Source organism: Guillardia theta (genome assembly GCF_000315625.1).
Source record: "Guillardia theta CCMP2712 unplaced genomic scaffold GUITHscaffold_19, whole genome shotgun sequence".
NCBI classification, from domain to species: Eukaryota; class Cryptophyceae; order Pyrenomonadales; family Geminigeraceae; genus Guillardia; species Guillardia theta.
The window spans coordinates 200875-223394 of record NW_005434655.1 but is presented as its reverse complement, the minus strand read 5'-3'; the positions used below and the strand labels follow the sequence as shown (position 1 = coordinate 223394).

At 54.1% G+C, this 22520-nt stretch overlaps 8 protein-coding genes across 8 annotated transcripts; 3 read left to right on the top strand and 5 right to left on the bottom strand.

The window, feature by feature from the left end:
• Positions 1-30: 30 nt before the first annotated feature.
• Positions 31-7526, top strand: GUITHDRAFT_105097 (hypothetical protein; the record flags this gene model as incomplete). Its single annotated transcript, XM_005835938.1, has 21 exons — positions 31-405; positions 438-757; positions 813-999; positions 1132-1296; positions 1429-1577; positions 1844-2031; positions 2222-2313; positions 2713-2823; positions 3618-3818; positions 4237-4316; positions 4533-4685; positions 5011-5088; positions 5146-5214; positions 5274-5490; positions 5559-5690; positions 5872-5941; positions 5986-6043; positions 6504-6585; positions 6923-7018; positions 7180-7259; positions 7457-7526. 21 exons carry the CDS (start codon positions 31-33, stop codon positions 7524-7526), a joined length of 2973 nt encoding a protein of 990 aa, XP_005835995.1.
• Positions 7527-7915: 389 nt separating this feature from the next.
• On the bottom strand, positions 7916-9267 carry RPL9e (large subunit ribosomal protein L9e, cytoplasmic). Its single transcript, XM_005835937.1, has 4 exons — positions 9237-9267; positions 8564-8713; positions 8304-8513; positions 7916-8143 (listed from the first exon to the last, which is right to left on the bottom strand). Exons 1-4 carry the CDS (start codon positions 9261-9263, stop codon positions 7940-7942), a joined length of 591 nt encoding a protein of 196 aa, XP_005835994.1. The 5' UTR covers positions 9264-9267; the 3' UTR covers positions 7916-7939.
• Positions 9268-9933: 666 nt separating this feature from the next.
• GUITHDRAFT_151586 (hypothetical protein) lies at positions 9934-11353 on the top strand. The gene is made up of 10 exons (XM_005835936.1): positions 9934-10095; positions 10146-10190; positions 10240-10294; positions 10350-10403; positions 10603-10661; positions 10709-10739; positions 10794-10876; positions 10936-11010; positions 11056-11163; positions 11228-11353. The coding sequence occupies exons 1-10, from the start codon at positions 10042-10044 to the stop codon at positions 11267-11269; spliced, it is 606 nt and encodes a 201-aa protein (XP_005835993.1). The 5' UTR covers positions 9934-10041; the 3' UTR covers positions 11270-11353.
• GUITHDRAFT_105094 (hypothetical protein) lies at positions 11352-13005 on the bottom strand (the record flags this gene model as incomplete). The annotated part of the gene is made up of 7 exons (XM_005835935.1): positions 11352-11488; positions 11612-11675; positions 11731-11784; positions 11846-11894; positions 11943-12141; positions 12222-12282; positions 12328-13005. 7 exons carry the CDS (start codon positions 13003-13005, stop codon positions 11352-11354), a joined length of 1242 nt encoding a protein of 413 aa, XP_005835992.1.
• Positions 13006-14391: 1386 nt separating this feature from the next.
• On the bottom strand, positions 14392-15839 carry GUITHDRAFT_136197 (cathepsin B-like cysteine protease; the record flags this gene model as incomplete). The annotated part of the gene is made up of 9 exons (XM_005835934.1): positions 14392-14473; positions 14523-14564; positions 14628-14750; positions 14808-14893; positions 14947-15177; positions 15231-15418; positions 15469-15563; positions 15627-15705; positions 15773-15839. The coding sequence occupies 9 exons, from the start codon at positions 15837-15839 to the stop codon at positions 14392-14394; spliced, it is 993 nt and encodes a 330-aa protein (XP_005835991.1).
• A 2113-nt stretch (positions 15840-17952) lies between these two features.
• On the bottom strand, positions 17953-18757 carry GUITHDRAFT_151582 (hypothetical protein). The gene is made up of 2 exons (XM_005835933.1): positions 18736-18757; positions 17953-18686 (listed from the first exon to the last, which is right to left on the bottom strand). The coding sequence occupies exon 2, from the start codon at positions 18616-18618 to the stop codon at positions 18148-18150; it is 471 nt and encodes a 156-aa protein (XP_005835990.1). The 5' UTR covers positions 18619-18686; positions 18736-18757; the 3' UTR covers positions 17953-18147.
• Positions 18758-18837: 80 nt separating this feature from the next.
• On the top strand, positions 18838-19674 carry GUITHDRAFT_151581 (hypothetical protein). The gene is made up of 6 exons (XM_005835932.1): positions 18838-18854; positions 18906-18966; positions 19013-19122; positions 19176-19290; positions 19339-19464; positions 19513-19674. The coding sequence occupies exons 4-6, from the start codon at positions 19192-19194 to the stop codon at positions 19624-19626; spliced, it is 339 nt and encodes a 112-aa protein (XP_005835989.1). The 5' UTR covers positions 18838-18854; positions 18906-18966; positions 19013-19122; positions 19176-19191; the 3' UTR covers positions 19627-19674.
• A 47-nt stretch (positions 19675-19721) lies between these two features.
• GUITHDRAFT_105091 (hypothetical protein) lies at positions 19722-21855 on the bottom strand (the record flags this gene model as incomplete). Its single annotated transcript, XM_005835931.1, has 11 exons — positions 19722-19791; positions 19899-19985; positions 20115-20288; positions 20456-20503; positions 20550-20627; positions 20810-20938; positions 21000-21130; positions 21180-21264; positions 21319-21399; positions 21443-21619; positions 21668-21855. The coding sequence occupies 11 exons, from the start codon at positions 21853-21855 to the stop codon at positions 19722-19724; spliced, it is 1248 nt and encodes a 415-aa protein (XP_005835988.1).
• Between the last annotated feature and the right edge of the window lie 665 nt (positions 21856-22520).

The following is a 22520-nucleotide window of genomic DNA, read 5'->3' as shown; positions in this document are numbered from 1 at the left end:
CGTGTGACCCATCCTTGACTCCCGTCGAACATGCGGAGGGCAGTGGGGAGAAGACTGGCGGTTCTTATCAACGCCAAGTCCATTCCTGCGCGAGCAGCATCGACATCGAACATTCTAGATGCTGCGCTTCAGGCTTCGTCTCAGGCAGATGGAGCACAAGAAGACAAGTTTGTCGCCAGCCGCGGACGGCATTACATGTCCGGGATGGAAGCCATTGCCAAGCTTCCGATCCTAATGCGCGACCTCGACAGAGCTCGAGGGCTGAACACAGGAGGATTCATCTCAGGATACAGAGGATCTCCGCTAGGAGGGTACGACCAGGCGCTAAGACGTGTGGCGGGGCACTTGAGGTCCAGGAGGATCGAAGTCGTCGAAGGTATCAACGAGGAGATAGCGGCGACGTCTGTGTGGGGGCGCAGCAGGTCTGCCTCTTCCAGGACAGAGAGGTGGAGGGCGTCTTCGGCATCTGGTATGGCAAGGGGCCAGGGGTAGACAGGAGCGGAGACGCGATCAAGCACGCGAACATGGCGGGGAGCTCGGGGAAGGGAGGAGTGCTTTGCCTGGCTGGAGACGACCATGCTTGCAAGTCCTCGACCCTTCCTCACCAGAGCGAACTGAATCTGAGGGATATGAACGTCCCCACACTCGTGCCAGGAGACGTCCAGGAGCTGCTGGAGCTGGGGGTTGTCGGCCTTGAGCTCTCGAGGTACAGCGGCTGCTGGGTAGGAATGAAAGTTACCTCCTACAGCATCGACAGGTCTGCTGTGCCTTGCGGGGATAACCTCAACTCACTTTGTCTGCTCCTCTCTCAGCTCCTGTACCGTCGATCTTGACAAGCTCCAGCTGCAAGTTTGCCTCCCCACCGAGGAGGAGTTCGCAATGCCTGAGGGAGGGCTGAACATGCGGGGAGGGGACGACTGGAACAGTCAGGAAATGCGCATGTACAAGTACAAGCTGCCGGCTGTGAGAGCGTTTGCTCGCAAGAACAGGCTGGACAAAGTGAGGACGAGGAGGGGGAGGAGGAAGAGGTGGGGTGGGGAGACAAGGATGAGGATGAGGATGAGGATGAGGAGGAGCGGTTGAGCGATGATGTTTCTGACTGTTGATGATTCGTTCGATGCTTCTTGCCAGGTTGTCTTTGGGGTTGGAGCGGGAGAACAGGAGCAGAGGGAGGGAGCGAGGAGGCGTCTTGGGATTGTCAGCGCTGGGACGACCTGTCATGATGTTCTGGAATGTCTTGAGATGATTGGAATCGGCAACAAGGACGCTGTTGAACTCGGGATATCAGTATACAAGGTGAAATGAAGAGGAGGAAGTGGTGGCGGGTGTTGATTATGGAGATGATGATTGAGTTGATGATGATGAATGATGATGATGATGATGATGGAGACAGCTGGGAGGATGATGACGTCATTGGCGCTTCTTCAGGTCGCGCTCGTCTGGCCTCTGGACGAGGAGAGTCTGGTGGAGTTTGCCAGGGGCTGCGAAGAGATTCTTGTAGTAGAGGAGAAGAGAGCGCTGCTGGAACTACAGGCAACGCCTCCTCCCTCTCCTCATACTCCTCATGCTCCTCCCAGGTTAAGGACGCGCTCTTCTCCCTTCCCGGCCATCCTCGTGTAGTTGGCAAGCGGGACGAGAGTGGGAGGAGGCTGCTGCCTGAAGAAGGAGAGTTGTCCTTCAAGACCATCCCCAGGGCCATCGGAGAGAGCCTGAGCAGGATCTCTCCCTGCTCCTCCTCCTCCTCCTCCTCCTCCTCCTCCTCCTCCTCCTCCTCCTCCTCGCCATCCTCCTCCTCTTACCTTGCCCTCTCCTCTTCCTCCTCGCCATCCTCCTCCTTCCGCAGAGCCCCCTACTTCTGCGCTGGATGCCCCCACAACTCGTCGACGGTGGTGCCAGCAGGGAGCATGGCGCTGGGAGGAATCGGTTGCCACACCCTCGCGCTGTTCATGGGGAGGATCCAGCAGTTCACGCAGATGGGAGGAGAAGGAGCGACATGGATCGGGACGAGCAAGTTTGTCAAGACCGGCCATGGTGATGAGAGAGGGGGAGAGGGAGAGGCGGGGAAGGAGGGAGAGAGAAAGGGACTGAGAGAGGCCAGGGACAGCGGAGGGGCCGGGGAGGAGGAGGAAGAGGAGGAAGAGGCGAAGGGGAAGGGGAAGGAGGAGGAGGAGGAGGCGAAGGGAAAGGGGGGGGAGGAGGAGGCTGATTCTTGTGTTGTCAGTATTTGTCAACGTGGGTGATGGGACTTACGTTCACTCCGCCATCCTCTCCATCAGAGCTTGTGTGGCTGCGAACATCAACATCACATTCAAGGTACTGCTCCCTCCTCTCCCCTCCCTCCTTCTCCCCTCCCTTCTCCCCCCCTCCCTTCTCCACTTGCTTCCTCTCCTCTCGTCCCGTCCCGTTCCGTCCTCTCCCCTCCCTGCAGTTATCTCCTCTATCTCCCCTCCTTCCCTTATCGTCTACACCCCTCCTGCTTCTTTTCAGTGTCCCCTTCCACTGCCACCTCCTCCTTCTGTTGCCCCCTTACGGTCTTCCCCCCTCCTATCCCTCCTCCGTGCTCAACACCCCTCATGCTGGCTCTTCTCTCCTCCCTCCTCCCTCTCCCTGCACCACTCTGCCTTCCACTCGCCTCCTTCCCCTCGACCATAACTTGCTCTGCTGTCGCTTCTTCTCTTCTCCTCGCTCCTGTTCTTCCTTACTTCCGTTCAGATCCTCCACAACGGCGCTGTGGCCATGACAGGAGGGCAGGCGAACGATACTGGAGCCTTCTCTCACCCTCCTGCCATGGCGCGACAACTGCGGGCCGAAGGCGTCAAGGAGGTGATTCGATTATCATCATCATCATCATCTCCATCATCATCATCATCATCATCGTCATCTCCATCGTCATCATCATCTCCATCATCATCTCCATCATCATCATGGTCATCATCGTCATCATTATCGCCATCTCCATTTCATCATCATCTCCATCATCATCATCGTCATCATTATCGCCATCTCCATTCATCATCATCTCCATCATCATCATCGTCATCATCATCATCATCACAAACATCATCATCATCATCATCATCATCATCATCATCATCATCATCATCAGCAGCAGCAGCAGCAGCATCACCACCACTAACACCACCGCCACCACCGCCATCACAACCACAATCATCATCATCATCTGCTGCTGCTCCTGCTGCTGCTCCTGCCGCTCCTGCTCCTCTTTCTCCTCCTGCTCCTGCTCCTATCCTTCCATCAACCCCTCCCTCAATCTTCCGACTCTGCTCGCTCCTTGGGATCTTTTGCCGAGCATAAGTCAGTGTGCAGGTGGTGGTGGTGGCGGAGCAGGAGGAGAAATATCGAGGAAAGACAAGGAGGACGGAGTGCGATATGTAGGACGAGACGAGCTGCAAGCAGTTCAGCAGCACTTGAGGACGGTCAGTTTGCTACAAGGGGGAAGGAGAGGAGAAGGAAGTATTGAGGAAGAGAGGACAGGGTTGGGGGAGCAGGGGATATGGATTAAGGGATGAGAGAAGGAATGTAGAGGGAGAGAGGGAGAGGAGGAGGAGGAGGAGGAGGAGGAGGAGGAGGAGGAGGAGGAGTGAGGATTGTGGCAGGTATCAGGTGTGACAGCGATCATCTACGACCAGGAGTGTGCAACGGAGAAGAGGAGGAAGAGGAAGCGCTCGAAGGTGAAGGAGCAGGAGCAGCGGGTGTATATACACGAGGAAGTCTGCGAAGGGTGCGGGGACTGTGGAGTCCAGAGCAACTGTGTTGCGATAGTTCCCAAGGAGACTGCGCTGGGAAGAAAGAGAAAGGTTGATCAGTCCTCCTGCAACGGGGACCTCTCCTGCCGCAAGGGGTTCTGCCCTTCGTTCGTGTCTGTGGTGGGGGGAAGAAGGAGGGTGAGTGGGAGCAGCGGGCTTGCAGCTGAGTTGGATGCGATCACGTTGCCCGAGCCGACGAGGGCGGAGAAGGAAGCATCCTCCTCCTCCTCCTCCTCCTCCCCTCCTCCTTCTCAGTTCTCATCTGTGGGATTGGGGGAAGTGGAGTTGTTACGTCAGCTGCTGTTATGGGACAAGCAGCTCACCGCGAGGGGTTTCAAGCTCGTGTGCTGGTGAGAGCAGCAGCAATGAGTGGAGATGGAAGAGAGGAAGGAGGAAGGGAGGACGGAGGGAGGACGGAGGGAGGGGGGAGGAGGGAGGAGGTGGATGGGATAGCTGAAATGTTGTACAGGATCAAATCGGTCTGTCGCAGAAGAATGGATCGGTGGTATCAGTGGTGAAGATGTTTAAAGGGGATGAGCGAAAAGATAAGTGAGTTGTAATTTATGATGATGAAGATGATGATGAAGATGATGAAGATGATGTAGATGTAGATGTAGATGATGATGATGATGATGATGATGATGATGATGATGTAGATGTAGATGATGATGATGATGATGGAGATGGAGATGATGATGATGGAGATGGAGATGATGATGATGGAGATGGAGATGATGATGACCATGACCATGATGATGCCCCCAGGAACACATTCTCCTGTGCTCGGCCGGCACAAGTCGACCTTGTGATCAGCATGGATGTCGTGACGACTCTCCTGCCTCACAATCTCGAATGCATCGGCGAGAGCACTCAGATAGTCTGCAACCTCAACAAGACGATGCCGGGAGCTTTCACCAGGTAGGGAGAGGCAGGAGAAGGAGGGAAGGTAGGGAAGGACAAGCACACAGGGGCGATGCAAATGCAGGAGATGGGAAAAGGACGGAAGAGGTAGAGAAGCAGGAGCAGGAGCAGGAGCAGGAGCAGGAGTAAGGGCAGAGGCAGGAGCAGGGGCAGGAGCAGGGGCAGGAGCAGGAGCAGGAGCAGGAGCAGGAGCAGGAGCAGGAGCAGGAGCAGGAGCAGGAGCAGAGGCAGGAGCAGGGGCAGGAGCAGGGGCAGGAGCAGGAGCAGGAGCAGGAGCAGGAGCAGGAGCAGGAGGGATGTGGTTTTTACCTCTCACTCTCAGGGATCGAGATCTTCACTTCCCCATGGAGGAGATGCTCATGAAGCTCGAAGAGCGAGTGGGAAGCGACCGAGTGCACCGGTGAGGAGCGTCTGCGTGCTGCCTCCCTTCCCCTTCCCTCACCTCCCGCTCGAGCAGCTGCGACATGCACAGACTGTCGGAGGAAGTCCTCGGGGACGCCGTGTTTGCCAACGTGGTGTGCCTGGGGTTCTGCTTCCAGCTGGGGCTGCTTCCTCTTCCTGCTGAAGCGCTGTTGGGGGTTATAGGGGAGGGAGTGGACGTGGGAAGGAACTCCTTGGCGTTCAAGCTGGGAAGGCTGGCGGCACACGACGAGGGGTTGGTGGAGAGCTGGAGGAGGAGGAGGAGGGAGGGCGAGTGGGGGGGCGGACAGCACTGGAGATGTCGTTGGACGAGACGGTAGAGGATCGGAGCAGGAGGTTGCGGAGTTATCAGGACGAGGCCCTTGCAAACAAGTACCAGGAGGTGAAGTGGGAGAGCTGGAAATTTCCCTGCTGTCCATAAGTGATGCTTGCTGTTTGACTGTGTTTCAGGGCGTCAGGGAAGTGAGGAGGAGGGAGGAGGAGCTTCTAGGCTGGCTCAACGGGGAGGAGGACGTGGATGTCAAGGTGCAGAAGCTGTCGAACACTATGGCTAGGAGTTACTACAAAGTCCTTGCTATCAAGGTGAATCTTCCGCTCTTTCCTCCTTCTCTCCTTCCCTCCCTCCTCCTCCTCCTCCTCCTCCTCCTCCTCCTCCCCCTCCCCTCCTCCTCCTCCTCCTCCTTCTCCTCCTCCCTCCTCCCCCTCCTCCTCCTCCTTCTCCTCCCCCTCCTCCTCAGCAGTTTCAACTTTGACCTCCCCACAGGACGAGTTCGAGGTTGCGAGGCTGCTCCTCGACGGGAGTCTGCAGCGGGAGATCTCCAAGGGGATGGAAGGTTTACAGCTTGTCCTGAAGTCACTCCGGCTCAAGTCCCTGCAGGAGAATATTCGCTCTCCTTCCACCTCGCTCCTCCTGCGCTCAACTGGTTCAGCAAAAGGTGAACGCTCCCTCCTATTCCTCCCCCCCCTCCATCTATCCTCTCCTCCCCAACTTCCCTTCTCTCCTCTCTCCCTCATCTCCTTTCCTCCTCCCTAAAACCCTTCGCTTCCTCTCGACTCATTTTCTCCCCCCGGTCCTCCTCCAGTCTCCCTTGTTCACTCTTCTTCACCAGCAGCTCAAAGAAATTCGCTTTTCCTGCATGGCTGGCTATCCCTGCTTTCAGGTTCAACCTTGTTTCCTTCCCTCCTTCTGCATACCCTCCAAGAACCTTTGTTGTTCCTCCCCCTCGCCCCCCTCCCCCCCTCCCCTTTTCTCCTCCTCCTCCCCACTTCCTCCTAGTCCTGCCCCTTTCAAACACCACAACCACCACTTCCACTTCTTTCTCCTCCTGCTCCTCCTGCTCCTCCTGCTCCTCCTGCTCCTCCGCCTCCCGCCTGTCCTCGTTGATGGCCCTACAGGCTGTTGAGGAGCATGTCATTCCTGCGCAACACCGTCCTCGATCCCTTCCGCTTGTCAGCTGACAGAAAACTGAATTTCAAGGTTGTCTCCTCCTCCTGCTCCTGCTCCTCCTGCTCCTCCTGCTCCTCCTGCTCCTCCTCCTCCTCCTCCTCCTCCTCCTCCTGCTCCTGCTCCTGCTCCTGCTCCTGCTCCTCCTCCCTCCTCCTCCTCCTGCTCCTCCTCCCTCCTCCTCCTCCTCCACCTCCTCCTCCTACTACTACTACTACTACTACTACTACTACTACTCTTCCTCCTCTCCCTCATACTTCCTGCTTCCTCCTTGCATCCCCCCTCCCTCCCTCCCTCCCTCCCTCCCTCCTCCTACTCTTCCTCCCTCCTCCTCCTCCTCTTCCTCTCCCTGACTCCCGATGCTCTCTAGCTCCTTGCCCACTTTGAGGATGACGTGGCGCTGGTTCTCCGTGTCTTGAGTGCTGCTAGAAACACGTCTTGGGCGCTCCCAGCCTACAAACTCAGCGTAAGTGGAGGAGGAGGAGGAGGAAGGGGATCAGTTGGAAGAGGAGGAGGAGGAGGAGGAGGAGGAGGAGGAGGAGCGTGTGGAAAGGATGAAAAAATGGGCAAGGGGCAGGAGCAGCGGAGGGGAGGAGAACCACTGCTGGGGGTGACTGTGTGGTGCAGGTGGAGCTGCTGGAGATCCCAAACATGATCCGGGGCTACGGCCATGTGCGTGAAGAAGGAGCAGCGAAGGCAGCAGAGAGGTATGAGGAGGAGAGGGACGGAGGGGAAGGAAGGAGGGAAGGGAAGGAGAGGACAGGGATGGGAGAAGATGGAGATGGAACAGGGCGGACAAGCATAGGAGAAGGAACGAAAGAGGAGGGGAGGAGGGATAGGAGAGTTGTGCAGGAGGAAGAGGAGCAGGGATCAGGAGACGGAGCATCAGGCTGATTGAACGCAGGAGGTCGGAGCTTCTGGCCCGGATCGACTCCATCATGGAACGTGTTACTCCTGTTACTCCAGAGAAGTAAAGAAGTCGAGCAAGCTGGTCGATGGCCGTACCCTTCAAGAGCACTGCTGAGAGAAGGAGAGGAGCATGTGGGTTGGGGAAGAGGATTGATGAGTTCTGGATGGGGAGGGAGGAGAATGGGTATAGGGAGGAAGTAAGGGAGGATCAGCTTCATCGAACGTAGAGTGAGAGGAAGCAGATTGAAAGAACGGGTGGGTGGGCAGGAGTCCATGGCAGGGTTAACCGGGCAGAGTTTCCAAAACAAGAGTAAGTGAAGGAAGGAGAGGAAGGAAGAAGGGACGGAAGAAGAAAAAGAAAGAAGGAGGAAGGGGAAGGGGAAGGTAAAGAGGAGGCAAGGGAATGAGGAAGGAACTAGACGAGGAGGAACGAGGAGAGGACAGGCACAAGTTTCCTTTCTCCCAGTTTAACAAAAACTTATTGGCCGATCACTTTCTTGGTGGTGCAATAGACACCGTCGAGGTACTTACGGATATCCTTGTGCTTGACCTGGCACATCTGCTGGATCTGAGAGACTGAGGTACCGACGCCCTCGATGCTGTTTCCAGTGATAACGATCTCATCCTTCTCCTTGGTGCGGTCAACCTCGCAGCCCTCCTGCATGGGGACCTTGAAGGTAACCTGCGCTCCTCGTTCAACCACACGAAACAGGATACAGCGAAGCAGGAGAGGGTGACAGAGACAGGAGGGAGAGAGGGAAGGGGGAAGGAGGGAGATGCAAAAGCCACAGCACGAAAGGTATGATCGACAGCAACGAGAGCATGTTTTTTTGTCTTCTCACCTTCTGTCCGAGGTAGTTGCGGATCTCGATGAGGTTCTTGACCTTGGAGTTTCCAATCTTTTCGCAGTTGACGTTGATGGGAAAGTGAGCATATACAAGCTTCATCTTGTATTCGTAGCCATGGGTAACGCCGACCATCATGTTGTTGATGTGGGAGCACACAGATCGCACAGCAGCAAGCTCCTTCTTGGCGCCGAACCACTTCTCAACCTGTTCCTCAACATGAGATAATGAAATCAGCGGGCATGTCAATCACGCACAACGATGGCGTCTTTTCCCTTCTTGTTCTTGCCCTTCTTGATCTCAATGTTGAGATGCTTGAAGTCGCGCGTCAGGGTTCCGCGCTTGCCGGTCACAGTGACGACACGAGCCTTCACATCGACCTTGGTCCCCTCAAGGATCTCAACGTCCTGCATGGCTAGGTCAACAGGATGAAGGACTGCTTCACTATCGTCACACATACACAACATGCGGCATGAAGAATAGGTTCACGATAGACATAACACCATTAGAGACTGCGGGTATCGCAATGGAGAAGCACAGAGATGAGGTCGGACGAATGTGATGAGAACACAAGCTTCATGCCCTCTGTCACGTGCCCTCGGAAGACGGCACGGAAGACGACACTTTCACAAGGAATGAGACGAGGGAGTGCTGGAGGACGCAGGGAGAACAATCAGACAACAAACTGGAAACACGATGAGATATTGGTTGGTCGATGCTGCCACACATGCTTGACCAGCTCAGGAGCAACCATAACCACGGCAAGGTTATCAACACGCAGCTTCCCGACACCGCCCAAGTCCGAACGGACACGAACAACGAGAGAGACATGAACTGCGAAGGGAGGGAGGAAGAGCAAGGGAGGAAGCATCCGAGTGCGTTCGTCGCATCATCGCTCATCATGTTAACAGCGATCGCGGCGGCTCCTACCATCTTCTCGAGGATCGGCTTCACCATGGCGCCTGCTGCTTCTTCACGCACGAGGCCGAAAAAAAAAATAGAGGAGAGTGAGAGACTGGGGAAGGGTGGGGTACTATGAGGGAAAAGGAGGGGTATGAAGTCAATGATTGGGATAGTCCAAAACATGGGAAAGAGGAGGTGGGGGTAGTAATCTCAGTACCCCTCATTTCATATGAGTATTGGATGATTTTCTGGGGGTGGGTATACACCCAAACCACCCCTTCTTTTCTATGCCAGATTGTGGGCCATTTAGACGGGTGGGGTGAAACAATTCTCTGTAACAGGTTGTAACAGAGGTAACGGAAACATGGCAATAACGGAAACGGAGTCGGAGACGTTGCAAGGGCAATGGACGTTACAATTAATTGCAGCCGTTGATGACGCGCCCATGCTTTGAGCAAGGGGCTTGCAATCAGGCTTGCAAGGACAAGTCACGAGGGACGAGGGTTGTTCGAGGAGGAGGAGGAGATGCTTGCACTTGTGTGAGAATGTGCTAGAGGAGGAGAAGACGTCTTAGCCTGTGAGAATGTGCTAGGAGGAGAAGACGTCTTAGGAGGAGAAGACGTCTTAGCCTGTGAGCAAGAAGAATTGAAACCAGCGGATTCTGGGATCAAGCTGAGTGGCCCTCCCTTGTTTGAGGGCTTGATATGTGCTTCTGGCGACGCTGCTGATCCCCCACCAGGTTCTCATTCGCACCATCGGTCGTCGAGGTCATCACTGGCGTTTGAAGTAACAAGTCTCGCGCCCCTTGCAACTGATCGTCCGGAGCGGTGGTATGTCCGCCAACTTCAGGTTTCAGGATGGCGAAGTATCGGCGACTCTGATCCAGGTGAGTGTGCCGGTTGGTTCCTCAAAGTCTGCGAGTCATCTGCCAGTCAGGATGTGAAGGCCTTGAAGAATCTGAGTGAGGATCAACTCGAGGAGGTGACAATGACCTTGTCTCGAAGTTCGGTTCACGATGGAGATGGTTCAGCTCGTGAAGATATGCCTGCAGTTCTTGTGCTCGTCGGACACAGAGACGTTTGTAGGTGAGAGCGAAAGCACGAGAGCGCGTACGTCATGAGCGAATCATCTTCATGTCAGAGAAGTCAACGAGCTACGCTGACAGGCATGAGATGAATATTGGGGCTCTAAAAGGTAAATCTATCCTTTGCTTCCCTGCTCCCTCTTCTCCTCCTACTACTGCTAATCCTCCTTCTATTTCGAATCATGCTTCACTTGCTCCTCCCCTGCTTACTCGTCCTTTGCCCCCTCCACTGCCCAATTTATCCGTATCTTCCCCCTCCCTCCCACCCCCGCCTTGTTGGACCTGTATTGATGTCATCAATCCACTCAGGCAGCCTTCGTGGACTTTTGAACTTCTTCAAAGGAGCAGCAAGGAAGTATCTGTCACAGGTGACTGCTTCTCCTCCTCCTCTCCCTTCTCAACTCGTTCGGTCCAGGCTCTGATACAAGAGGACATGATGCGATTCGGTAAGGGAGGAGGACCCTGGTTTTACCTCACCTCCTCTGATCGCACATTGCAAGGGTTTGATGAGAACAGAGCAAAGATCGTTGCTAGCTCCTGGCAAGCTCATTTCCTTGCCCTTTCGCGAGGGATTGCGGGCCAGGTACTTCCCTCCCTCTCTCCCCTTCCCTTGCTCTCGTTGCTGCTGTAACGAGGAGCAAGACTCTTGTAGTCAACAAGCTCGTCGACATGGACTGGCGCTTCGGCGTCACTTCCTCATCATCCGAGCTGAAGCAGGTGCAACCCACTCAGTGCTGGGAACGTTGTGTGAGGAAAGAGCAGGTCGGAAGGACCTTCCTCCAGCTACGACTTCAGCTTGACAAGGGCAACGGGGCCATCGAGACGACCAATATGGAGCTTTCGCTCCCTCAGTTCTATGAGTTCTTGCAGGTAGGTGCAGGCGTGTTGCTGGCGTGTTTCTGCCCCTTCTGAACCCTCTCGGGCACCCTCGCAGGAGATGGAGAAGGCCAAGGCTGCTATGGAATTTCTCACATAGGAGAGGAAGAGGGACTGGAAATCTTGGCGTTTCCATTAATCTACATAGTGTACAAGCTTGTGAAACATAAAGTAGGACGGGATCAAGCCTTGGACGAGAGCGAGCCGTACGCATCGCCAAGTTCTTCTTGCTCTGCACCCAGAAATTTTTTCCCGCCGTCGAGTCTCCGGGGCTTCGACCAGAGGCGTACAGTGATTGTAAACACGGCTGCCACGAGAACTGTCCCCAATGAGATCATCAGACTTACTGTATGCAAGGAACGAGTTGGGGAAGACAATGGAGCAAGAGCAGCAGCAGGAGGTTCCAAAATAAAGACAGCGATGAAAGGGAGGTGGAGGGCACCTGCGTTGATTCCGACCATCGCTGGAACTCTTGCTACCTTTCGCATGCCCAGCATGCCCTCGAACTGCACAAACAGCTTCGTGAGATGGGTCACGTCACTTGCATCAACAAGTCACTACCTGCCCGCTCCCAACTTGCTCGTCTTCCACCTCAAAGTCTTCGTACGATCTTGGCTGATGTAGGAGTCAGTTCCGCTGTGGGGGGAAAGAGGGGGGGCGGGGGGCCTTCTCTTACCCTCTTTCCATCTCCCAGATCTGTCGACCTCCTTAGCTTCTGGAGTGTCCTGCGGAAGGATCAATCCTCTTAATCATCGCAACAAACAGTCCTCTACTTCTTCAGGAGCAGCCTCTTCGCCGTCCTTTCACTGTGAAAGTGGAATGAGGACTTGATCTCGTTCCCGATCGTCTCGATGTGTTCCGCGATGCTTGACCTCCGTAACCTCGCCAGTGGCTGCCCCTCGTTGTGAAGCTGAGACTCGATATGAAGGTTTGAGAAATCAGAGATCCTTGAAGATTTCTCGTCTTTTCTCGCTGCCAGACCTCTCAGTTCCTTTTACACTTCGCGCCAGATGAATCAAACACATAGGACAGCACAAGGGGACAGAACTTACCCATGTCAAGGTCAAACATGTGAAGATCAACTCTCTTCGTGTCCAAAGCAAGAGTTACCACCTATATCCAGGTTCATTCATGGCAACAGAGGAAAAAATAACACACCTTTGCCGGTGTTCCCAACGAGGCATGGATCAAATAGAGGTATTTCAAGGCTGCAGGCTGCCCGGCGTCTCCCGGGACTTTCATCAACTTCTTCTCAACAGGAACTACTATGGGATCATGAGTAGAAGCCAAGTGAATCGAGTGCTCTGATCGCCCTACAGAGCCAGCGACCCCCCATTCTTGGCCCTTCCTCCTTCCAAACCCGAACCTGGGATGGTTACCGTCGGACAGATCGTACAGAACGACGAAACTGCGGAAGAAGGGATCCCCTAAGACTAGCGATGAAGAGCAAGGCTGCACACAGACGTCTCCAGGCATGCGGAGCAGATGCTTCTGTCCGTCAGCTCCCTGTACAGCCACCGAGATGAATTGATGACCACGTTCCAACTTGGAGCGCAAGAAGCGCTCGTACGGAGACTCACGCAGAGTCCTGTTCGCGTCGTTGTTCGGAATGCAAAGGCAGGGTTGAGAGAAATCGACCTCCCCTGATACAAACCCCTGCTTGCTCGGCTCGTGAAAGTTCAACACTTCTACCGTACTCAACTCGTCCCCGACTTGCAAGGAGTGAACGTTCACGGAGTAGCTGCTGCCAGACATGGGCACCGTCACCATCTCGCCCTTGATAGTGTCATGATCATAGCCACCAATGTAGAGCAGAGCTGCCGTGTCGTTTGTCATGATCGAAAATTTTCTCGTTCTGGCATCCAACGAGTGAGGAATATTGGTATTCTGAACATGTTCAAACAAGTCCGACAGTATACAACCCTGGCACCTTTGACCCTCCCAACCTAACCCGAGATCACCATCAGCGACTGATGCATATGGAGCTTTCGACGCGGCCGAACCATGCAAGCGTACCCTCACGGACACATCGGATATCCTCAGAACGTCAGTGCCGTCGATGCCCTTCCGAGGACTTGAGAGGTCAGTGCTTGCATTGTCAAGTTTCGAGAGCGATAGCTCCGGATGAAATGTCGAACTCTGCTCTACGCTGTAACCGTGCCCAGCTCGAACGAGCAGGAGGGCTATGAAGCAGCTGAAAGCCAATTGGCCAGCAAAACTGCTCATCCTCGATCTGGATCTTGTGCTAGACATCAGACAGCTATTGTATGCCAATGAACAGATTCTATGAACTTGTGTCATGACGTAGACCTCGCAGCTTGCCGGCGCCCTCCCTCCACCCCTTCTTCTTCCTCCTTCCCTCTCGCCATTCTGCGAAGGGTCCCAGGTGGGGAAAGGGGTGGGGTCAATTTGGTGTATGAGATGGGGGTGATAGGTACCGGGGTCATCGGAGGGGTGGAATAGGCGGGTTGCATTTCATTGCACAGGGGTACTCTTCAGCTCAATTGGTGGGTAGTAAATGGATAATCCAGGGGTAGTTGGGGTCCACCTGGAGGCAGGAGAAACATGCCAGTGGGGGGAATGATGGTGGTAGTAGGGGGTGGGGTATCATCAATCTTCAATACGGTGGCGCCGGCCCGGCGCCGGCCCGGCGCCGCGCGATCATGCCACTGTGCGCCGCCGGGGCTCACTGCCCGGCCACGGTTCCGGGCGGCCGACTCCGCGAACTCAGAGGCCGGCCTGGGGGGGGCTGGACTCGCCGGGGTCGGCGCTGAGCGGCCGCGCCGCGTCGTCCCCGCCAGCCCGGACTGCCGATCAGCGAAGGCCGCCGCTCAGTGACTGCCTGCGGCGGCACTGGCTGCCCGGCAGCTGAGTGCCGCGCCGGGCAGCGGCCGTCCCGGCCGCGCGACGGGCGACTCAAGTGATGGCACCGGCCGCCGGGCACTGGGCCCAGTGCCGCCAGTGGGCCATCCGATCGTCGGAACTTCACTGGGTACGCCGGCTCCGACGCGGGTCCGGGTCAGGGTCATCGCCGATGGGCCGGCCGTAGCACTGCCGGCGGAGCGCCACACTCCGACAAACGGACACGGCCGCGTGCGCCGGGACCGCACGGTTGGCTGCATAATGCCATGATCCGCAGTCAGGCAAGGAGCGGTGGACGCGAATCGAACTTTAGAAGCCTTCAACTTTGCCGGACCGTCTTCCGAGTCGGAATCACCGAACTTAACTGTCAAGCTTGGGGTGTCCAGCGAAAACTTGGTCTTCGATTCCACACTCGCTCTGTCCAAACCTGTTTTTGCCACGACTGCAGACAATTATCAGAGAAGTGATAAGACCAGAATCTTGCTACTCACCGGATCTTGAAGAATCCATTCATGCCCCAGTCAGCTGTCCAGCTGCAGCAAGGAGTCAAACCAATGTTTGCTATACCATGACAAGACTCATGGCAAAATCCTCACCTGTTGGCACAGATCCAATACTTAGTGGGCTTCTGCCAGAAACGTTTCGGAGGCTCGACCCCCCATCCAACGATCTTGATCGCGTGCCCCCCCTCCATGATGTCCAAAATCCTGTGATGATAACTGCAAGCAGCATCTCGTCACCGACTCCGTGTCGCAGGACCTGACGCCACTACTCACACTCCACTCTTGTACGACATGAAACTCGTGTAGACGCGGAAGCCTGCCTCAACAGGCCCATTGAGGTAGATCTCCTTCATGATGTCCTGTCAGTGCAGAGTGAGGATCACCCCGCCACGTCATCAAGGCTGGAACGAACCTCCTCGGTAGTGAGCTGGTAATAATCCGAGGCCTTGTATTTCTTGTAGGGCTCGCCATCCACACAAGAAATCCTGCAAGATGGGGCGACGCCCTTCTGGGCAGCATACGGAAAGCAAGATTCGGTGACGATTCCATTCGTCTTCAGGTAGTCCCAGGCCTTGTCCAGGTATCCGCCTTGGCAACCCATGTCTCCCTTGTCGCAACTCACCAAGTCTTCTGGAGACAAGATCTGTCGAGTAGAGAGCAGTATGAGCAAACGAGAACAGCACAGACAATCAATACCTTGTTCACTGTCCCATTGCTCGCAATTGCGAATCTGTCCGAAAGTACCTCAGAGGCTGCGAATGCCCAGCACGATCCGCAGCGTGCTTGATCTCTAATTGGGTGCATGTAATTTGGCCAGTTTTCATAGCAGTTGAACGACTCCGGGAGATCTTTCAATGCAGTACTCGAGTGAACTTTGACGGGAACTAGAAAGATGTTAAGAGGCAACTGAACATCCAAAATGATTTTCTGAAACCTTCAGAGTAATCTCTATCCAAGCGAAGACCAAGCATTGATGATCGGAATTCTTTCATAGTCATTCCCTTGAATATTTCAGTCTCTCCTGCAGTCCTGCGATTTCAATTGTGTCAATTTTACTTGTGATAACAGAGACGAATTGCCAAGTCGACTTACCACAAGCTGTCCTTGTCAGAATTGATTTGTTCGATCATGTCTTTATCCAGAACGGGATCATCGCCATGTGAAACAGCTCCTACGAGTGGTTCAGCAAGCGCTAATAACGCTTTGTTGACAATCAGTAGGTTGAGCACCTGGGACACCTGCAACAGGAATGCCAGTCGCTACGGCAAGCAAACAAATGCAGATCAGACTCCGCAGGAACAGCATGTCCTGTTCTAAAACATAAATATATCAGTTGAAATCAATCACCAGTAAATCAGCTTGAATGCCCCTCTCTCCTTCACTACTCATTCAACTTCCCTCCCATCCCAATCCCATCCCATCCCATCCCATCCCATCCCATCCCATCCCATCCCATCCTCCTCCCTTCCCTCCCTTCCCATCCCATCCCATCCCATCCTCCTTCCTTACGCTAATTCTTTCCTCCCACACTCCTGGTCTCCATTACTCATTCCTCCCTTCCTTCAACCCTTCCTTCCTCCAATCTTTCTCCTTACGTCCCGCTGCCCTCGCCTTCCCTGCTCCCTGCATGGCTTCATTATAAATTCGGATAGCGACCGTTCCACCCACAACAAACACTAGCGATATAGTCAACCAGCCTTCGGTAAATGTTCACTATAATACCTATGTATGTATCATAGTCAATTTTTGTTCTGCAATGTCTTTTTTTAACTAAAAATAATACTAAAACTTTTAATATATAGAGTATCATGCTAGCCTCAGAGTATGTTCTATCAGAAGATTAGGGCAGCAAAGTCTTGGATGATCTCTTTCAATCTGTTTGCCCGACCGACGGCCCCTTGTTTCCCCAAATATCTCCCTACCCCCTCCAAAGCCTAGGCATCACACCCGTCATCACCGACGTATCCCAACACCCCCTCTTTACCCCGTGAACACCCACACTGGATACGGGGTTACACCCCCTGGATCGGACCCACCCTCTACGTTTTATTTGTGCTCAAGAACCCCCCTTTGTAATAGCCAAAGTACCCCTCCTTTCCCAAGGCAGAGGTACCCCATCCTGTTCATTCACCCCCCCACTCCATATGCCACCTGTCAGTCAGACGGGGTGTAGTTTCGAGTGGGTACTGGGTGGGTGCAAATATCAGAACATCACCGGTGGTTTTACCCTGGGAACCTTACACACCGGTATCATTGCCTCAAAATACCCCTGTTTTTCTAGAGGGTTCTGTGTTCCTTTTGGAAGGTAGCTTGAGATTGGGGGTGGGGGTCCCAGATCCTCAAGTGGTGGGTAATTCCCGACGCTCGACCGGTCATAGCATGTACCTTCACTTCACACTGACTACCGGTAATATTGTGAGTCAAAATATAGGTAGGGGTAATCACCCACCCACATGAACAAGTGTTCTATGTAAGAGCCGTTCGACGTACTAGGGTAACCCCCTTACCTCAATGTACCCCCTTTTTAGTTGTGGGTCTCGAATGTACCCTCTATTCACCAGGATATTTTGTCTAGGAAACACCGGTACTTGTTCAAAATCTACCACCCCCACCCACTGACTTTTTTCCCCACGCATTTGGTAATCCGTCCCTGCGATGCGCAAGGCGGCGTTGGAACGGGGGATGCGAGGAGTTGGAGGGATTTGGCGAGAGCAGTGGAAATAAGCAATGGCAATGATTCATTGTGATGAGATCGTAGAAGGATGATAGATAGAACTGTCATGAACAGATACTGAAGAGAGGCTGAAGTCAAAACAGTGATGGGGAACTGATATTGATATCCGCCACAAGAAGGGATCAAGATAAAACTCAAGAGCTAACTTGCTTCTTATTTCCTTCTCAATGGATTTCATAGAAGCTTGTGTTGGTTGACGATAGTTTATCTCGAAGAATGCTTTTGGGGTGCTTGTGGAACAGATGAAAACATTTTGAATGCAGCCTTTATGATGGTTTTTGGGGATTTTCAATAGTTAGAGAAGAATTTGAGAGCAAAGGTGATGGTGACAGCATTGCACGCACTCTATCCAGAGAGCAGAATGAACAGGGATGCAGGAATTTGTAACAATGCGCATTCTTCGTGTGACGAAACATAGAGGAAAAGGGAGGCTGTGTTCGGTTCAGGCCGAAGCGAAGAGTCGATTCAGCGTCCATGGCCTTACAACTCCTGTAGGTGTGGAAGGACGAGCAGCATGTCGTGGAAGCTGAGAAAGTGAAGAGATGGCCCTGAGCCTGAAAGAGATCCTCTCTTTTGAGTCATCGATTGAAGCAAGCCCTTTGCTATCGAAGTTCCTTCCAGAGGCTCAAGGTGATGCGCCTTTGCCTCGATGTTTGTGCTCCATGCCTGATGTGAAGGCGGACAGGGAAACATGATGGATCGACCAGCCCGAACGGTCTGACCAGGAGGCATTGGTTTGAGAGCCCCGGGCAAGGTCCACGAGAGAACGTGGTTGATCGGTCGCCTTTGTATCCTTGTTCAGACCTTGAATGTGAGGAGGATGCGATTTGTGTCGATGGTCCGAGGAGCAAGTCGTGTAGCTCGTGCTCGGTGTCCTCGTCAGTAAGTAGCAGCTTCGCTGAACATGGCCCCGATGGTCCCCTGATGGACTCTGATGCGGTTGACAACACAGAAATTGAGTTTTCCAATGAGGAAACGGTCGAGCTGGACAACTGCGAGGATGAGAGTATGGACAGTGATGTAGTAGCTGGAGTGTGGGGTCTTGCATGGGGCGAAAGGAGAATATGGCCAAGTTCTTCGTTGTGCCGGTTTATCACTAGATTTTCGTGCCCCGAGTCGCCGGGGATCGGCATCCATCGGGTGAAGTACAATGTTCAGAGAGTTGCGGTTCGAGCGAAAGAGCTGGCAGAGGGTGTGAGCGCGGAATTCAGCAAGCGAAAGAAGAGCCGTGAAATTTTTGTCATTTTGCCTGGCGGGTGGCTGCGGAGGGTCTGGGACCTGACAAGTCTCATTCTCATACTCAGCCTTCTGGTGTGTAAAGTTGCGAGCGAGAGATGGCAATCGCAACATCGGGGATGGATGTATGCCGATCTTGTTGGATACAATCCATATACAAGCAGCCTGCTGAAGATACAGGTAGACATTCTGCCATGAAGCTGCCACCATGTGATGTGTTGTGATCAGGTCTTGCTCGATTGTTTCTTCATAGTGGATATACTGGTCAACTTCTGTACTGCTTATCGAGACAAAGATGGAAAGTTGGTCAAGGATCCCTACCTAATTGCAAAGAATTATGCGATGCATTGGTGGGGCTTTTTTCGGTTTTATTTAGTGTTTCCGTCTTACACCTCTGCTAGGTTGATCCTTGACATGTTTTGCGCCATACCGTTCGACTACATTCTGCACATCGAAGATCCTGTAAGGAAAGGTTGAGGACAAGGATCGATCTAACCACCTTTGACAGGTTGAACAAGAACAGCGCCGTCGAACATGGTTCGCGAAAGTAACCAGAAGGACGCATGCGCTGCATATACTAAGAGCTGCGAGTGACACGAGGCCATTCCGGGGAGCGAGGTGAAGACAGCGAGGAGTCTACCTCTCGTTCCTTCTCCTCACAGTCAGAGCAGGTGGCTCGGCAAGATCATGGGCCATGCCAGACGAGTCGCCCGAGCATGCGGTGGCTACTCGATGCTGTGGAGGAGCATCAGGCAGATCCTTATCTTCGTCAGACCCCGCGATATTGTGAGCTTCCGCCTACTGTTGAGACGTCGTCCTGACCTCCGGCGGCAGATGAAGGCCTGGCACTTTCTGAGGGTGGTTGGGATCATCAAGGCTCTTGCTCTCTCTCCCGTCATCTTCCGAAGCATCTTCGGGTCATTCACAATCTTGAGAGTTATGATCTCATGGTTGAACAAGGTGATTGTGCGTTTGGTCGTTTAGAGTCATTCTGAAGGTTCTGAGCAGGGATGGGGAGGAGCTTTCAATTTCATTCTGCGTCGCAAGGCTCCGCTGAGGGACAGAGAGGTCAAAGTTGATGCAGTGAGGAGTTTGAGAAAGCAGGCAAAGCTGAAGTTGTAATTATTGTTTCCATTGTACATATTGTGAATACACATGTTATGTTTGCTGAGTGACGTGATTGGAAACATGGTGCACGACAAGACAGAAAAGAAGCGTCAAACTTCGATCATCTCCCTGCTGTTGACATGCTCTTGCTGCAGCTCGCTCATCGCCTTCTTCCTCCACCTGCAGGTCTGTGAGCTGAGGGAAAGTTGGAGGCGACCGCTGGCGGAGAGAGGTGGGAAAGGAGGAAGGAGGATTGAACAGAGGACGGGACGGAGGAGTGATCTTACCTCATGTACGCTCGACATCTGACAAGGTAGAGGACTTTCGGGTCAACGTCAGCAAGATCGCGAATGGGGTGCACACGGGGCGGGGGCCTGCAGCATTCCGAAGTGAGGACGGCAGAAGGGGAGGAGCGAATGATTGGAGGAGGACAAGGAAAGGCGAGAAGCTGGAAAGAGAAGGGAGGAGGGAGGTGAAGGAGGAGGAGGAGGAGGGAAAGAGACCCGGAAAGGCTTGACAGAGCATCGACGATGTTCCTGCAGGTTTCTTCCAAGGGAGTAAGGGTAGAGCCGCGGGGGGAGGGTTTGGCAGCAGGAGCAGGGACTCTAAACTCGCTGATCTTCTCTTGTCTTTGTGATACTTCTTTGTACATGTTTCGAATGTCTTCAATCTCCAATCTGTCAGAGGCTGTTAGGATCGCTCTCATCGCATCATTCTCTATTCATCGTCATCACGATCATGATCATATCATCTCGATCGTCCTCATCATCGTCAACATGTGCAGAATCTTGTTTTTCATCATCATCGCCGGCATCATTCCATGGCTGTCAGTTCCAAGGATCACCTCATCTCCTTGACTGACGAATTGATCTTAGCAATCTCATCGCAGCATCTGTCAACATTGTCAGACAACTGAGCAAGTGGGGGAAACAGTTCACCTGTTGATCTCACTGAGGACTGAATCTCGTGCACGAACTCTTCGCTCCCTCTCCAAGTCAGGTGAATCGGCTGTGAAACTGAGGAAGCGGAGAGAAGGAGAGGGCAGGAGAAAGGGAGTAGAGAAAAGAAGTACGGAGAAAGGAAAGAGGGAGTGCAATGAGAGAGGAATGGAACCAGAAAGGAGGGAGAGAAAGAGAAAAAGGAAGACAGAGGGATAGAGATATGAGAAGACAACAAGTCATATGCGAGCATATTCAACCTCTGGCCATCCTTTTCATCCTCTCCCAGCACTTGCCCTCCTTCCTCTCGGCCGTCTACTCCCTCGCCGTCTTCTTGCATACGAATCTTCCTTGCAGCGAAGGGAGTTTGAAACGCCTGGTCGAGGTTCCTAGCACAGGAAAGCACACATCAAGGACAAGAAGGAGAAGAAACGCCGAGTCGGCGATCACCTCAACTTCTCCTCCAGCGTCTCGTTGTGAGCACCGAGGGCAAGGAACGGTGCGGGCGCTTGTTCCCCCTCCCCATCTTCCCTCAGGCCCTCTAGCACGTCGAACTGTTCGACGAGGAGCTTGCAAGCAATCTGTACAACATGAGGGGACCACCAAGATCGTACGCATGCATCAAGGCACCTTGACGTCTCCCTCCTCTTCCTCGTCATGTTCTGCCCTCTTGCTGTGCATCCTGAATTGTCCATAAGACTGCTCTGCGTTTGCTCTAACAAGCAGCTCCAAGTTCAGAGGAAGAGAGCTTTTCAGCAGCGATCATCACCGAGCAAGCGGTTGTGATGACACCACGATGGGCGACGACTTCGGCCGATCCTGAACCCCCTGCTCCTCTACCGCTGCCGGCCTGGAAGGATGTCGGCGAGCCATTTCTCAGCTTCATGCCTTACCTTGTGAAGGGACTGACATCGCAGAGCTCCAACTCAGGAAGCTCAGAGAGCAGAGAAGCGTTCTCCTGAGAGTCATCCACAGTCTCGCTCCCTTGAAACTTCTCTGGCGTGCTAGCGTGGTAGCTGTTCTCCACAGCTGTAGCCTTCTTCAGTCTCATCCTACGATCCTTCTGCTCACTGTCAAGACAGAAGGAAGGAGGAGGGGCAGGACGAGGAGGAGGCAACCCCATGACTGTTGACATGTCATAGTTGAACTTCCGACCGATGGCGCTCAGGGACGGGGAGTCAGAGGAGACAAGCTTGTTGTCCGGCATCAAGGGTACGGGCAGATGCATCAAGTTCTCCTTCATGCGCTCCAAGGGCCGACGCTGCGGCTCCATGAACGGGGTAACTGATGCAGAGGCCCCTTGCATCCTGCGTACAGATTGGGGGCAAGGACGGAACGTTTTCACACGCCAATTCAAACTTGACTCGTACGGTCGCACCGGCGGCGACTGCGACACGGTCAGTGACGGACCGGCGAGTAACTCCAGTGGCTGACGGACGGCGGGCCCCGGCCGTTACCCGGTGACCGGGCCGCGCCCGGCGGGGCGTGCCGCGTGCCACGCCGGTGTACGGCGCCGCGGGCCGGTCATCGAGGTGACTCGGAACTTTTTCAGGGCGCCCTGACTCTACCAATGAATTATACCGCCCCCGCACCGCCGTATGATTACTCAGTAGGCTTCATTATTACGAAGTACAGTTATCTTTAACTTACTAGTCAACTTTGAGTGACTGAGTGACTCGTAATACTCTGAGTAGTGACTAGGGCCTAGAAGTAAGTTACTACGCCGGGGACCGCGGGGTGCCACCGTACGGTCTGTGACTGCGGCCAGTCGGAGCCGGCGTCACCCGGCCCGGCCACCACGGTACGGTGGGCGGACGCCGCCCGGGGTGACGCGGCGGCCCGGCCGCGGCCGCCCGGGCCGCCGCGCCGCACGCCAGGCTTCCGAAGTTGTCACCGTCACGGTGACGCTTACTGACCGTACTCGTGACTAAGCCGGCGCGAGCCGCTGAGCCTGACCGTTCAGAAGTTGAC